Here is a 16,581-nt window from a genome sequence, read left to right on the forward strand (position 1 = left end):
TCAGAACAGCAGGACTAAGATTTCAGAAGGTTCTCTCAGGAGGACTATTCCTGCTTTAATTTGCCGAGGAACCGGCACAAAGTGTTGAAGGAAATCAGCAGAGCCATGGGGAGGAATAAACAGTCGATGCTTCGGGTCGTGAGCTGGGTTTAAGGCTTAGGGGGATTTGACAAGAATAAATATTTGTTGGACTAGGTAGGACTCCCAGAAGGTAACCGATCCTCACCACCGCCTCAATGCACCCGGAGGGAAGGGGCGGAGTCTCACAAATGGGCGGGACTCCAACCCTATGTTGACGCTGCTGATTGGCTGAGTGGACCCCGCCCAGAACTGAACGTCGCCTCCCGCCTGATAACGCGATGACATCAGCAAGCACGGAGGACCGACGGAGCCCGGAGAAGCTGACAGGGGAACCGGGAGCGGCAGCCGGCCACCGAGAGCCCCGAGCTTTGAGTCCGTGGAAGGAGCGAGAATAAGCAGTCGCAGCAGCGCAAGCGGAGCCTGGGAGCAAGGGGTGGGGGAGGAGTCCGGGAGCTCAGTGTAAGCCCACGGACTGGGACCCCGGGGCTCGCTGTGATGCGCTCCCGGTGACCCGGCCCGAAGCCCCGCCATGTCCAAGTCGTTGCGCCGGAGGCGGCACTGGCTGAGCCGGGCTCAGGAGGTGGCCGTGCCCGGGGAGGCGCTGCAGCTGGGCGGCGGGGCGGAGTTTGGACAATTCCCGGTGTTGGCCTCCGCTCCCAGCGGCCTCGAGCTCGGCCCGAGTACCGGCGACATCCTCCTGGAGGTGAACGGCACCCCGGTCAGCGGTCTCACCCGCCGCGATGTACGGGCCGTCATCAGGCACTTCCCGCAGCCCGTCCGAGTCCGCACCGTGCGGCCAGGTAAGAGTGAATTCAGGAGGAGGAGCAACGGTGCAGGACCCGGGGGGTTAGGTGGGGTGGAGGTGGAATGGGGAGGGCGGTTGGGTGGATGGCATGTCACTGGGGGGTGAAGAGGGAGCTAGGTAGAAATGGGGCAGTGTTCTGGGGTGGTTTAGCGAAAGTGAAGAACTGGGAACGGGACCGATCAGTAATTTGCATTGTAGCAGTGCTGTAGTTTAAGCCTTTGGAGACGGTTTTTTTTAATGTACAGGAGTTGTGGAGTTAAATCATTCTCAAGTTAACTACATTTGTTGTGGTGAAATTGATATGCACCCCAGTGTAAGGGTGATGCCTTTAGAATATTTGTCGAGAAGTTGCTTTCCACCATCCAACATGATTAGAGAATGTTTTTTAAATCAGTAATTCCAAGGGTGAAAACCTATGTTGTTTAAATAAGGACGGTCAACGTCTTTATCTTCTTCCCCCAACCCCCTCCGGGCCATCTAACTTCTCCCCATGTTTTCTGCAGTGTTCTTTTTTTAAGCACTGATTTGTGCTAAGCTTTGATTTGTCTTTGGGTTCACTTGAAAGGAACTGTGAATATGGTAGCGTGTGCATGCTTGCATTTGCTCTCTTAGCGATGTGCTTGATTTGACAGTTGATATTGTGCTACTGAGCAGCTAATGGGTGGAGGTGAACAGACTGATTCTGATTGAAGATTCATAGGACAGTGGATGCTGAATTCCTGAGCAGTACATAGGCCAAAATGCTGAGCTGCTTAGGACTGGGACCTGCAAATGGATCACGTGGCTGTCCTCAGATGCAAGGTTACAATGAGATCTAATGGTGTATGTAGAGTTATGAGAGATATGGCCATTAAATAGAGAGTATTCAGAATCAGGTTTATTATCACCGGCATGTGACGTGAAATTTGTTAACTTAGCAGCAGTTCAATCCAATACATAGAATAATAAACAAGTAAATCAATTACGTGTATTGAATAGATTTTTAAAAATGTGCAAAAAACAGAAATGCTGCATATTTTTAAAAAAATGAGGTAGTGTCAAAAGCTTCAATGTCCATGTAGGAATCCGATGGCAGAGGGGAAGACATAGAGTTATTGGAGGGTGTAGACTGAAGATGAATGACTGGTGGGTATAGAAGAAAGACGAGTGGCAAAAGAACCAAAAATGACAGGAGAAATGTGTTGGCACAATGAATAGTTAGGGTTTGGAGTACACTGCCAACGATAGTGCAGGCAGGTTCAGTTGTATTTCTGAAAAAAGGAAATAATTTGCAGTCTTATGGGAAGGGCTAAAGTAGTGAGATTATTTGGATTTCTCTCGCATAGCGTCGATAAGGGCCATACAGCCCTCTTCTATCATTGTGCTTTGATTCCCATGAAATGAATTTTAAGGATGCTGAAAGAGTCACATTATATTGATTAAGGTACGTTGTGTCATTTTGTCCAAAGCAGTGAAACCAGAGACCACGGCCTGTGGCTGAAGGAGTGTAGTTGTAGAAATAAGACACACAAAAGATCATAGATACTGGAATCGAGTTCTAGTCCTGATCCAGGCAGGGTCTCAGAGTCTTGACTTGAAATGTTGACAAATCTACTCCCCCCACCGCCCCATGCTGCTTGATGTTCTAAATTCCTTCAGTTTATTAGCTCCTTAATTTCAAAATTTGCCTTTGGAAAAGGCACTTCGAGGTAGTGGTCAGACTAGAGTTCAGATTCACTAGAGATAATTCATTCAAATGGAAATTGAGGGATTGGTTTAGGATTAACCATGATTGTAGTATCTTTGGGAGGAATTTAACTAATGTGAATGTTGCTCAAACCTCTCCAGGGGTTTCCTCTGGGTCGTCTTTAGCCAAATTGATAAAAGTAGATTGTTATTAGTTAACACTTTATTATGTACCTACCAGTAGCAGGCTGAACTGGAGAGTTGATGTGTATTTTTCCTGTGTACCTCCTGAGATTTTGATATCTCTTCTTTCTTTTATTAACTGCCTCTTGGGACTGAATTTATTGAAAGTATCAACACTCAGATTTCTAATTAGTCAATCAGTATGTATCATACTAAGACTTGTTTGATGTTAAATATTCATAATGTACTAATTAAGCAGTTCAGAACTTTTTAAAAAGTGTGTGTTACATTATTTGTGTGTTGTGAAGTTGAGGTGAATTGACTGATGGCAGTTATTCTTTTGGAATATGATCTCTCCCTTAGGTTATGTGCTGAAGTCTCAAATATTCTATTTAGGTTGACAATTCTAGGTGGTGTCTGGAAGGCATCATCTGAGCTGCTGACTTCTGGATGAGATGCTAAACTGGGGCCCGCCTGTCCATGCTTGCTGGCCAGTAATTATTTCTCAAAGCAACCATTGCTCAAATTTACTGCTTATTGCCATGTTGCTGATGGTGGAAGCCCGCTGTGCGTAAATTGCACTTGCTGTATTCAAAAATGTGGTTCACAGAGTGCAAAGCATTTTATAAATATTCTGATGGGAATAGTGCGAATGAAGCAACAGTGGTGTAATTGTGGCTTGAGGACAGGAGCAGGAGGTTTCGCTTCTGGGGTGGAGGACACTGGAGTTAAAATGACATGACTGTAACTTCACAGTGGAGCACAATTTCTTTTGCTCTACAGATGCTAGATGGCACAGTGTTAATCACCTTCCTGAGTGTGTCCATCCTCAGCTCATGCAGTTAATAAAAGAAAGGTAATTACTTATTCCATGGTGTGTGAAGACTGAGATGTACTTAAGGCACTGGTGAATGGAACTCCTGAGATCTGCATTTTAATTCGGATAATGTAATTATCTACAAGCAGGCAACAAAAAGTTCATTGCCAGGAGGTGTAGCATAGAACATCCAGTATATCAGGCATAGCATATTTTAATGCAAGTTTTCCTTCACAAATATAAGGAAGGTATTAGAGAAGCTGGTCTACTTTTTACGAGGACATTTAGTAGCGGTGGTCATGAATGGTTTAAAGTAAACCTGTGGTGGTTAGAGTTATTAAATAATAAGATGTAGCTTGAAGGTATTTGGCAAAGGAACTAAATGTGCCAAAGAAAAAGAAGATAAAACTGTTAGTGGATTATAATAATCTGGCATGAAGTGCCAGCAAGAACAGAAGTGACATGGAGTTGTGGGACTATAAGGCAAAACCTGTACAAAGTCATGGAAAAATTCTGGTTTTGGTAGCTTTATGACATGATTGACAACAGCTTGATAGACCAAAAAATACCTTGTGCTTTATCAATATTTTTTGTCGTACACTTGCATAACTTCAAATTTTCTTGATGGTTTATCAATGTTCTTGCAGCTGAGTATTGTGACAGTAGCTTGATGATCATTTAGCCAGAATCCTTTCATAGAAACATAGAAAACCTACAGCACAATACAGGCCCTTCGGCCCACAAAGCTGTGCTGAGCATGTCCTTACCTGAGAAATTACCTGGGGTTACCCATAGCCCTCAATTTTTCTGAGCTCCATATACCTGTCCGAGAGTCTCTTAAAGACCCTATAGTATCCGCCTCCACCACCGTCGTCGGCAGCCCAGTCCATGCACTCAACACTCTCTGCATAAAAGAAAAACAACTTGCCCCTGATATCTTCTCTGTACCTACTTCCAAGCGCCTTAAAACTGTTCCCTCTCATGCTAGCCATTTCAGCCCAGGGAAGAAGCCTCTGGGCTATCCATACGATCAATGCTTCTCATCATCTCATGCACTTCTATCAAGTCACCTCTCATCTTCCGTCGCTCCACGAGAAAAGGCCGAGTTCACTCAACCTATTCTCATAAGGCATGCTCCCCAATCCAGGCAACGTCCTTGTAAATCTCCTCTGCACCCTTTCTATGGCTTCCACATCCTTCCTATAGTGAGGTGACCAGAACTGAGCACAGTACTACAAGTGGGGTCTGACCAGGGTCCTATATAGCTGCAACATTACCTCTTGGCTCTTAAACTCAATCCCACGTTTGATGGAAGCCAATACACCGAATACCTTCTTAACCACCGAGTCAAGCTGCACAGCAGCTTTGAGTGTCCTATGGACTCGGACCTCAAGATCCCTCGGATCGTTCACACTGCCAAGAGTCTTACCATTAATACTATATTCTGTCATCATATTTGATCTACCAAAATGAACCACCTCACTTATCTGGGTTGAACTCCATCTGCCACTTCTCAGCCCATTTTTGCATCCTATCAATGTCTCGTTGTAACCTCTGACAGCCCCCCACACTATCCACAACACCTCCAAACTTTGTCATCGCAAATTTACTAACCCATCCCTCCACTTGCTCATCCAGGTCATTTATAAAAATCACAAAGAGTAGAGTCCCAGAACAGATCCCTGAGGCATACCACAGGTGACCGACCTCCATGCAGGATATGACCTATCTACAACCACTCTTTGCCTTCTGTGGGCAAGCCAGTTCTGGATCCACAAAGCGATTTCCCCTTGGATCCCATGCCTCCTTACTTTCTCAATAAGCCTTGCATGGGGTACCTTGTCAAATGCCTTGCTGGAATCCATGTGCTCTACATCTGCTGCTCTACCATCATCAATGTATTTAGTCACATCCTCATGTAGTCCCCCGGCCAACTTCAGGGTCGCTCAGCTCACTGTCGTATAGGGAAACAGCCCTCGGCCCCGCCAAACTGGGTAATTAGTTGGTGTGGATGCTGTGTGATGTACCCCACCCCGCCCAAATAACTGAAACTACACCAGATACGATTAAATGATTTACAGTTTATAGATATTACTGGAACTATATAATTAATAGAGAATAAAATATAAAAGGAAAATAAAAGGCGCCACACTTACCGAAGTTCAATCTCTTCGTGCACAAACAGTTGGAGCTCAGGACCCTTCTTCACCCTGCGACCCCTCGGACCACCTCGACCGTCTGCCTGGGACCAACAATGGTAGTCGACCAGACGCTCCACGAGTCCGTCTCCGTCTCTTCTCCTCGCCGAACGCCCTGCTCCGGGTCTGACCCCGTTAGCGGACATCACAGCACCTGGTCCATCCTCTGTCTCTCTCTCCCACCTTCTCCCCCAAAACCCCGCGCATACAATCTCTTACAGACACCCCACAGGCATAACTACTAATTTGTCCTCTTATCAGTAGATAATTCAAAACAAACTGCCAGCGCAAGAACTTTCTCAGTGTTTAACATAACAAGGAAGCATTCCCAAGTATAACATTACAAAGAAGCCATTTTAATTGTCCTACACAGTAACATAAAAGACGAAACCCCCGTACACTCAAAAAATTCAATCAGGCTTGTAAGGCATGAACTTCCTTTCATAAAGCCATGCTGACTATTCCTAATCATATTATACCTCTCCAAATGTTCATAAATCCTGCCTCTCAGGATCTTCTCCATCAACTTACCAACCACTGAAGTAAGACTCAGTGGTCTATAATTTCCTGGGCTAACTCTACTCCCTTTCTTGAATAATGGAACAACATCCGCAACCCTCCAATCCTCCAGAACCTCTCCCGTCACCATTGATGATGCAAAGATCATCATCAGAGCTCAGCAATCTCCTCCCTCACCTCCCACAGTAGCCTGGGGTACATCTTGTCCAGTCCCGGTGACTTATCCAACGATGCTTTCGAAAGGCTCCAACGCATCCTCTTTCTTAATATCTACATACTCAAGCTTTTCTGTCTGCTGTAAGTCACCCCTACAATCGCCTTGATCCTTTTCCATAGTGAATACCGAAGTAAAGTACTCATTTAGTACCTCTGCTATCTCCGGTTCCATACACACTTTTCCACTATCACATTTGATTGGTCCTATTCTTTCACATCTTGTCCTCTTGCTCTTCACATACTTGCAGAATGCCTTGGGGTTTTCCTTAATCCTGTCCACCAAGGCCTTCTTGTGGCCCCTTCTGGCTCTCCTAATTTCTTTCTTGAGCTCCTTCCTGCTAGCCTTAAATCTTCTAGCTCTCTGTCATTACCTAGCTTTTTGAACCTTTCGTAAGCTCCTCTTTTCTTCTTGACTAGATATACAACAGCCTTTTGTGTACTACAGTCCGTGTACCCTACCATCCTTTCCCTGTCTCATTGGAATGTACCCATGCAGAACTCCACACAAATATCCCCTGAATATTTGCCACATTTCATTCCGTACATTTCCCTGAGAACATTTGTTTCCAATTTATGCATCCAAGTTCCTGCCTGATAGCCTCATATTTCCCCTTACTCCACTTAAACACTTCCCTAACTTGTCTGTTGCGATCCATCTCCAATGATATGGTAGAGGAGATAGAGTTGTGGTCACTATCTCCAAAATGCTCTCCCACTGAGAGACCTGACACCTGACCAGGTTCATTTCCCAATACCAGATCAAGTACAGCTTCTCCTCTTGTTGGCTTATCTACCGATTGTGTCAAGAAACTTTTTTGAACACACCTAACAAACTCCACCCCACCTAAACCCCTTGCTGTAGGGACATGCCGATCGATATTTGGGAAATTAAAAGCTCCCACCCCGACAACCCTGTTATTATTACACCTTTCCAGAAACTGTCTCCCTGTCTGCTCCTCGATGTCCCTGTTACTATTGTGTGGTCTTTTTTTAAAAAAAAACACCCAGTAGAGTTATTGATCCCTTCCTGTTCCTAACTTGCACTCACAGAGACTCCGTAGACAATCCCTCCATGTCTTCCTCCTTTTCTATGGCTGTGACACTACCCATGATCAACAGTGCCATGCCCACCTCTTTTGCTTCCCTCCCTGTCCTTTCTGAAACATCTAAAGTCTGGCACTCAAAGTAACCGTTCCTGCTCTTGAGCCATCCAAGTCTGTGTAACGGCCACAACATCATAGCTCCAAGTACTGATCCACACTTTTAAGTTCATCCGCTATGTGCATAATACTCCTTGCATTAAAATAGACACATCTCAAACCATCGGGGGTCTGAGCGCGTCCCTTCCGTATGTCTATCCTCCTTCTTGCACTATCTTGTTGTTTCTTGAGTCAAAATTATTGGCTAAAATATTTGCTAAATGATATGTTGTTGATAGTCTATTAGAAAGGTTTATTATCACTGACTTATGCTGTGAAATTTTTTTTGCAGCAGAGTGCAAGGCATAAAAATTGCTAAAAGTTACTAAATTGTGCAGAAGATATATAATGTGTTCATGGACTGGTCAGAAGTCTGGTGGAGGGGGAAAAAGTTGTTTATTTAAAATATTGAGTGTGGGTCTTTAGGCTGCTATACCACCTTCCAAAGGTAGATATGCAAAGCTCTTGAAAATGTCCTCTATGGTGGGAAGGGTTGTGCCTGTGTCGATACTGGCTGAGTTTACACTCCTCTATAGCCTCTTGTGATCCTGTGCATTGCAGACCAGGTTGTGATATAACCAACACACACAAAATGTTGGAGGAACTCAGCAGGCCAGTCCCAATGAAGCGTATTGGCCTGAAACGTTGACTGCTTACTCTTTTCTGTAGATGCTGCCTGACCTGCTGAGTTCCTCCAGCAGTTTGTGTGTGTTCCTTTGGATTTCCAGCATCTGCAGACTTTCTTATGTTTGTTATAATGCCAGTCAGAATGCTGTGCATCATACACCTGTAGAAATTTGCTGGAGTCTTTGGCGGCATAGCAAATCTCCTTGAACTCCTAATGAATTAGAGCCGCTGGTATACCTTCATGTCTGCATCAATGTGTTGGGCCTGGGATGGACTCTCTGAGATGCTGACAGCCAGAATCTAGAAGGTGCATACCATTTCCACCAAAGATTCCTCAATGAGGTGTGTGTTCTTTTGACTTCCCTTTCCTGAAATCCGCAGATAATTTTTTGGTCTTGCTGGGGTTGAGTCCGAAAACGGTTTTGTGGACATGAAGAAGTGTCTAGTCTCCCATTAGTTGGTCTCAGGTTGTGGTCAGATGGAAATTAGAATAGGACTGATTGTTTATTGTCATGTGTATCTCAAAATTGACATTTGGATGGGTTGCCATTGAGAGATGTGGAAATGACATTTTCATAGAGTAGAAAGATGAAAGTAAAATTTCCATAAATTAGCAGCTCTTAGCTCTTTCCTTTGTTAGATTTTTTATGAATCCAAAATAATTAAATTATGGCACAATTAAAAAAGAACTGGAGATAGTGACCTTTGGTGGTAGGAAAGGGCAAATGTTAGTTTTGGCACACAATTGAGCCAAGGGTCTGCTGGGGTATAGGCTGCAGGATTTATTATGTGATTCATTCTAGCTCTGCCTCATTACTTCTACTGCAGGAGAATCCAATTGGAACTCAGGCCTATGCCTTCTCCAGCTGCTCTCTACTTCTCTTCCATCTCAATGCTTTTAAGAGAAACCTCTTCAGCCAGAATGTGCGAAACATGCGACTGCTCCACACAAGGAGAGGCTGAAGTGAACAACACAACTCCATTAATGAGAGACTAGAAAATTGCATTCTATGAGGGAGCAAATCATGGAAGGTGATTAAAGCATTGACACTGTCCAGTTGGGTTGAATAACCATTTTTTTTAGTTTCTAGTTGAAGTGTTCCTCATTACTTTTGTTCCTTAAAGTAGAATCCATATTTGGAGAAACCGCATCACTGACAGATACGGGTTTAGACCCTGGACTGGTCTAGTTTGAACTATATATCTTCTCCTCCCTGTGGTTCTTCCCAAACATTCCCTGACCTTGGAGAAGGAGTTTGGAGATTGCCAGATGTTAGGGTTTAGCTTCAACCCTTGGGGGAGTAGTATCATGCTGAATTAATCTTTTATTTTGTGATATGGAGACACTTTTGCTGAGTGCTGAGAATTTCTTTGCTTCTCCCAAAGCGAACCATTCTAGATGGTAGCCTGGCAATTGGTGATTAACACTTGCCATATTAGTGTAGAATTTAGCCTCATTTTAAATGTGTAATGTCTTAAAAGCAAATGCCTTCAGCTATTATATCTACTATTAACCAGCAGTAGCTTCTGTACTATTTAATAACGATTTTTGAAGCAGTCGTTCACGTTTGAGACCATGTGATGAGCATGTTAACTTCTGTTGCACCTTTAAATATCATCTTGGCTGTATTCTGCTGAGAGGCTTCCTGTCTAGGAAGAGGTCCAGTATCCCATTGTCCACTACTGCATGGTATTCATATTTTTGGAAAACTTGTATCAAGTGTTCCTTGCAATTTGTTAAACATTAGCTGTTTGCTAACAAAATTTTGTTTCATGGATCCAATTTTTGGGATCATAATTGTGAGCACAAAGTGTTGAATTAGATACTGTCCCACTTGTCTTCCTGTGTCTCTCAGTCACTGATAGAGTTACAATTTCTGTCACAAAAAATGCTGACACAGCAACATAGGAGCTCTCTTAAGTAATCGCTGTGTTTGGCTGATGTAACCTTATTGGTGCTGGTGGAATATTAAAGACTGGTTTAGGCTTGATTTGATCTGAAATGAGAGGCATGAAATTGGTCACTGAGTGTTGGAGCTGAAACAGGAAGAGCATCACTTTCTAAAACAGCTTGGGCAGTACTGATCAAGTGGAATGCTTTGTCCATAGATTTTGTTAAGACCTGTGCATGCTGTGCAGGACCCCAGAAAGAAGCAGGGGAGAATGAGAACAAGTGTAACATCATTAAGCAGAATTCAATGACCACTTGAGAGCATTCTTTGTGCTCCAACTGACTGGTAAGATATCCTTAATGGAGTAGAATTTACAGCTGCTGCTTTCTGCTTCTCATGATTTTAATTGTTTTTGTGTCACATGATATAGATTGAAAAGTTGGTCTATCCACTGTCCAAGGACAGTGCCCTTGTCTTGCATGCCAGCTGTATAGTTTATTGCATTACAGTAGTACATCGAGTTTGTATAGGGGAAATAATAACAATGCAGAATAAGGTGTTTGTTACAGAGAAACTGCAGGTAGACAGGGTGTCAGGCCATAATGAGGCAAGTTTTCCATCTTAATATACTAGGAGACTGTTCAACAGTCTTGTAACAGTAGCGTAGAAGCTGTTCTTGAGCCTGGTGGTATGTGCTTTTAGGCTTTTGTGTCTTTTGCCCAAAGGGGAAGGGGGTGGAAAGGAGAATGTCAAGGATGGTTTCAGTCTTTGATTATGTTAGCCGTTTTGCTGAGGTAGTGAGAAGTGTAGAATGTGTCCATGGAGAAGAGGCTGCCTTCTCTTTTTTGCTGAGCTATCTATAACTCTGCAGTTTCTTATCACGGGCGGAGCAGTTGCCATGCCAAGCTGTGATTTATCTGGATAGGATGTTTTCTTTTGTGTATCAGTTTAAAAATTGGGGAAGGTCAAAGGGGACATGCTAAATTTCTTTAGCCTCCTGAGGAAGTAGAGGCGCTACCGAGTTTTCTTGGCTGTGGCATGATGTGCTTAGACCAGAGCAGGCTATTGATGATCACTTCCAGGAACTGGAAGCTGTTGATGTGACCAGGATTTGAAGTGTTTTATTCTGCGCTTCAATCAGCAAAACAGATTTGCTCGTTGAGTTCGTTAATATCTGTGGGATATGTATTCAAATTAGCTGAGGCTTTTGCCTCCATTAAGGTTTTGGCAGAACCTCAGAAAATGCATTCGTTGACTACTGCTTTGAATCATCTCAAGAGTGAAAGCTATATAAATGCAATTTATTGAATCTCAGTTGATTTCATTCCTGCTGTTTAGTCGTTGGTACTCTCCTATGATTGTAATCTCTGTTAGACAACCCCAGTCAAAGAGCATACGTGGACAAGGAACCTGTCGTCATTCCCTTTGTGTACAGTTGGCTTCCTGTGTGACCTGGAAGAAAGTGGACATGTACCTCAGCATATTGTCAGGAGCGAGTGTGAGGAGAACGTTCTAATATTTCTCTTTAAAAGGATATTTATTCCAGGAGGAAGAAGTAATTTGTTTCCTTATCAGGAGCTGTTTGGGTAGTACATGGTTCTTGGGCATCTACATTGTATGTTAAGAGATTCTGTCAGCTTGTTAAGCAACCTTGGATAGTAATTAGTTGCAGAAACTATAGTGATCAGACCTATAAAAAGCAACTGGCTGGTTTAACAGAGGTGCAGAGCAATCAGTTCCTACCTGAAAGTTGCTCCTATTCTGTAAAGTATTGTTAATAATCAAAGTTTAATTGAGAAGTAGGGGATACAATGTTTAGAAAAAGTTAGATCATAGTTAAAAACTTGTGCCTTGATACCATCTTTCTGCACTATACCCATATCTCTTACATTTCTCCCTATTAGCTAGAAAGCTGTCAGTTGTATGTGGTTTATATATTAGGTATTTTAATACTCTGTAGAATGTGGAATTTTGTTGCAAAGATAATGGTTTTAAATTTTCATAATTTGCTGATTATTGGTTGGATAATCTTGTGTTTGAGACATACAGACATCTTGGAATTTCAAAGCCTGGAAGAAATTGATTGTAAACTAATTAATTCCAGGCAATCCTATAACTGAATATATGTGTTTGGGAAAATTTTCCTTAAAACAAATCTTGAGCATGGATCTCTCCTCTGATTTCTTCCCTCCTTTAAACCCTTATCACTAGGTTAGGTTCTCATCATTCACAACTGAGCCCTGTCAGCTATGGTCACACAAGAAAAAGGTATATTCTGCTTGATTAAGGATCAACTTTATTCGCCATATGCATTTACATGCATTGGGAATTTGCTGTGTGTATTGGTGCTACATGCAATAAAAAGATAACATTTAACAATTATACATAGTAAAGAATTGTATGACTTGCTTTTTGGGAGAAACCAGTGAGTGGTAGTAGATGGTTGCCTCTCTGATTGGAGTCTTGTGATTAGTGGAATGCCACAGCGATCGGTACTGCGTCTGTTGTTTATCATTTATATCAACGATCAATATGATGTGATTGACTGGATCGGAAATTCGGGGATGACACCAAGACTGGGGATGTAGTGGATGGTGAGGAAGGCTATCATGGCTTGCAGTAGCATCTGGACTGACTGGAAAAATGGGCTCAGAATGGTAGATGGACTTTAATGTAGATAAGTGCGAGGTGTTGCACTTTGGTAGGACCAACCAGGGTAGGTCTTGCACAGTGAACAGTAGGACACCGAGGAGTGTGGTAGAACAAAGGGATCTGGGAATACAGGTCCGTAATTTACTGAATGTAGGATCATGGGTAGATGGGGTTGTAAAGAAAGCTTTGGTACATTGGCCTTCATAGATCAAAATATTGAGTGTAGGTGATGGGATGTTATGTTGAATTTGTATAAGACATTGTGGCCTAATTTGGAGTATTGTATGCAGTTTTGGTCACCTACCTACTGGAAAGATGTGAATACAGAGAAAATTTACAAGTATGTTGCTGCATCTGAATGACAGTAGTTATAAGGAAAGATTGAGTAGGTTAGGAATTTATTTCTTGGAGCATAGAAGATTAGGAGATTTGGTAGAGGTATACAAAATTATAAGGGTATACAGTAGATAGGGTAAATGCAAGCAGGCTTTTTCCACTGAGTTTATGTGATACTGCCACCAGAGATCGGGTTGAAAGTTAAATTTTAAGGGGAACATGAGTGGAAACTTCACTCAGAAGGTCGTGAGTGTTTAATGAACTGCCAGCACAAGTGGTGCATGTGAACTTGATTTCAATGTTTAAGAGGAGTTTGGATAGGTTCATGGAAGTTAGGGGTATGGGAGGCTGTGCAGGTCAATGGGAGTAGGCAGCTTAAATGGTTTGTCATGGATTAGATGGGCTGAAGGGCCTGTTTTTACTTTTCTATGACTGACAATAATAGTTAGAAGCATAGATTATGGAATATAAAAATAAGCAGAGGCAAATGCAATATTAAGTTGCAAGGTTGCCATCAAAATCAAATGGGAAATGGATTTCATTAGTGTAGATCTAAGTCTTGAGGATCAAATTAAGTTTTGTACTTTCAGATAATTCTCGAGTTCACTGGCTACTAGGGTGCTGTTTTACAAACTTGTTTTTCATTTTGTTATGCAACATCCTCCCTTCATAATTGAAGCACCCACCATAACAATCTCGGCATTGGTTCACAACAAAAATGGTGACGGCCAAATAATTATCTTGTGAGCTGTACTTTCATAATTTGTAAAGTGATAAGCTTTAGAAACATACTTTTCTTTGCAGTTCTATTTGCACACTCGTACTCTGAAAATGATTTGAGAGGAGAGTTGGCGGGCGGGGATCTCATTGGAATCTATCGAATATTGAAAGGCTGAAATAGAGTGGACGTGGAGAGGATGTTTCCTATAGCGGTGGAGTCTAGGACCAGAGGGCACAACCTCAAATAGAAGAATGCCCCTTTAGAACAGAAATGAGGAGCTACTTTAGCCAGAGTGTGGTGAATCTGTGGAATTCCTTGCTACAGATGGCTGTGGAGGCCATATCATTGTGTATATTTAAAGTGGAGGTTGACAGGTTCTTGATTACTAAGAGTGTTGAATGTTATGTGGAGAAGGCAGGAGAATGAGGTTGAGAGGGAATGGCAGAGCAGACTCGGTGGGCCTCATTGATCTAATTCTGCTCCTATGTCTTGAAGTCTTACGGTTAATTTACTTATTTCTTTTTATCTCTTTTGAGGTCTTGCTGCAATCTTCATGAAAGGACAATTTGTAATGAGTACTGGTCTATTAGAATTGACTCTCTCCACACCTTTTCCCAGAGATTTAAAGGCAATTTGTCCATGGGTGTCTATCTTGACCTGATGCAAAGGACATCACTCCAATCTCTTCAGATGGCTTGATTTCAAATGTTGCTTCTGTAAATTTGCCTGGGGCAGGTATGTTACAACCCAACATAAATGTAATAAAACAAAATGGTTCAAAAGCTTGCTATAATTCAATCTAATAGAGCCATTGTAGAATCAAAGCACTCCCTTTTTTAGTTGAAAATTTGCTGGCATTGACTCTCCTACACAGTATTCCACTTTGAGTTGCATTGTCTTGCTGAAGTATTTTTCAGCTAAGAAACTGGTTTATAGTTGATCTTTATTGTGAGATGGTTAGTGATGCATTTCCCAAGATTGCGCTGAAGGAATTTTAATCTTATTGCTGAAACGCTAGGATTAGCTGTCAGCCAATCCTTGTTTCAATTAATCTACACTGAAGGTAGGCTTGTTGCTAAATCTAACATTACAGAGCTCCAGAACCTGAATTTTACATCCTGCTCCTGCATGATGTGGAAGCTCAACCTAATACAGAAGGCAGCAAATTCTCTATCAGAGGTGAACTACCACTGGCACAAGAGCTGTGTGGATGAAGTGAGGATAATTATACTCTAGATTTTCCATGTCCTTGAGTAATGTCTCATAGCAGATGGAGTATATTTAATTGGTTTTGATTCATAGCTAGCTTGAAGACTTTTTTTAAAAAACAACTTAGCACATTGCCACTCTAATGGGGAGATACTCCTTGAAAATAACATTGGCAGTAGTGGCTTTAAGGGAACACAATTGTCAAGAATATGATATGATCATAAATGGGCAATGTTGGGTGAGTTGTTATCCTAAATATTGGCCTGTCCAGAACCTGTAGCACAGCACTCTGAGGTAATCAATCCTTCTGTTACTTTGGCTGCCTTTTACCCTCTGGAGTCAACCAGTTTGCCACTGTCCAGCATTACTTTGATATTGAGGCTTTGAATATCCTTTTGGAAATCAAGTTTATATAATTTGTTTACAAAATTTGCTGAAGTGCTGGGGCAGAGCATGGACGATAGTGCTTGTAGATCTTAATGGTCATGTTAATACAGTTCATGCATCTGTGAGCTTCCCTCTCCACACCTCTAAACCTGCTCTCTCATTCCTGATAAGATAGAACTGTGCAAAGTCAGGTGCATTTTGGCAGGTGATGTTTGAACCTGCTGTGCTCCAGTGATTGAAGTGTCAGTGTCAGAAGGGAAAAATTGTGAAAAATCAATTGTGTGGGGCTGGGTGTGCGCTGAATGAAGTTGTTGTGATTTCCTTGAGTAACCGCTTTTAAAGATGTATCCTACTGTTCAATGGAGCAAGGTCTTGTGTTTTTGGCTGACGGATGTATTTGCTATGCAATGTGTATGCAATGTTTGCATGACTTTGTAAAACTGAATTGGAATAGGTCTTGAAAAACTTGGGGGATTGAAACAAACTTATATGACCTCGTATTGCACTGAAGACATCTATTTCAGTCAGAGAAAATTTATGCTCTATATGGCCCCTCTTTCTATTCAGACATCAGCCGCTTGACTTGTAATTGTAAGGGACATGTTACAGAAATAAGTGCATTTACCTTGTGGTTCATGGCTTTGATTTTGTCTGTAGGTGGTAGGTTGCAAAAGAAAAGCCATTTTTCCGGGAAAGGTAAGTGGACTTGGTATGGAGAATTTGTCAGTTTTGTCCTTGCATGCAGTGCTTCGTCCCTCTTTAGTGTTTGTGTTATTTTATCTGTGCAATTGGAGAGAGAAAAGGTCTTGCAATTCTGTAGTGTTTTTATTATTTTGGAATGTCTTGAAGTATTTCACAGTCGGTGCATTTTTAATGGTTCTTTTTTGAGATGTATGAACTGTACAACCAATTTGGATGCAGAAATCAGGTTTACTATCACTAACATGTCGTGAAATTTGTTTTGCGGTGGTTGTACAGTGCAAGGCATAAATTACTACAAGCTACAAATAAATAATGCAAAAGAGGAATAATGAGATGGTGTTCATGTACTGTTCAGAAATCTGATGGCAGAGA

The 16,581-nt window shown here is 42.2% G+C and overlaps 1 protein-coding gene across 4 annotated transcripts in view; it reads left to right on the plus strand.

The window, feature by feature from the left end:
* Window positions 1–378: 378 nt before the first annotated feature.
* magi3a (membrane associated guanylate kinase, WW and PDZ domain containing 3a) overlaps window positions 379–16,581 on the plus strand; it is a 147,713-nt gene continuing 131,510 nt past the window's right edge. For all 4 annotated transcript variants that reach the window (XM_063065422.1, XM_063065423.1, XM_063065424.1 and 1 more), the window contains exon 1: window positions 379–881. In XM_063065422.1, the coding sequence (XP_062921492.1) occupies window positions 611–881 (271 nt within the window). In that variant the 5' untranslated portion in view covers window positions 379–610. The remainder of the gene's footprint in view (window positions 882–16,581) is intronic.

The sequence above is a fragment of the Mobula hypostoma genome, chromosome 13 (assembly GCF_963921235.1).
Source record: "Mobula hypostoma chromosome 13, sMobHyp1.1, whole genome shotgun sequence".
Taxonomy (NCBI): Eukaryota; Metazoa; Chordata; class Chondrichthyes; order Myliobatiformes; family Myliobatidae; genus Mobula; species Mobula hypostoma.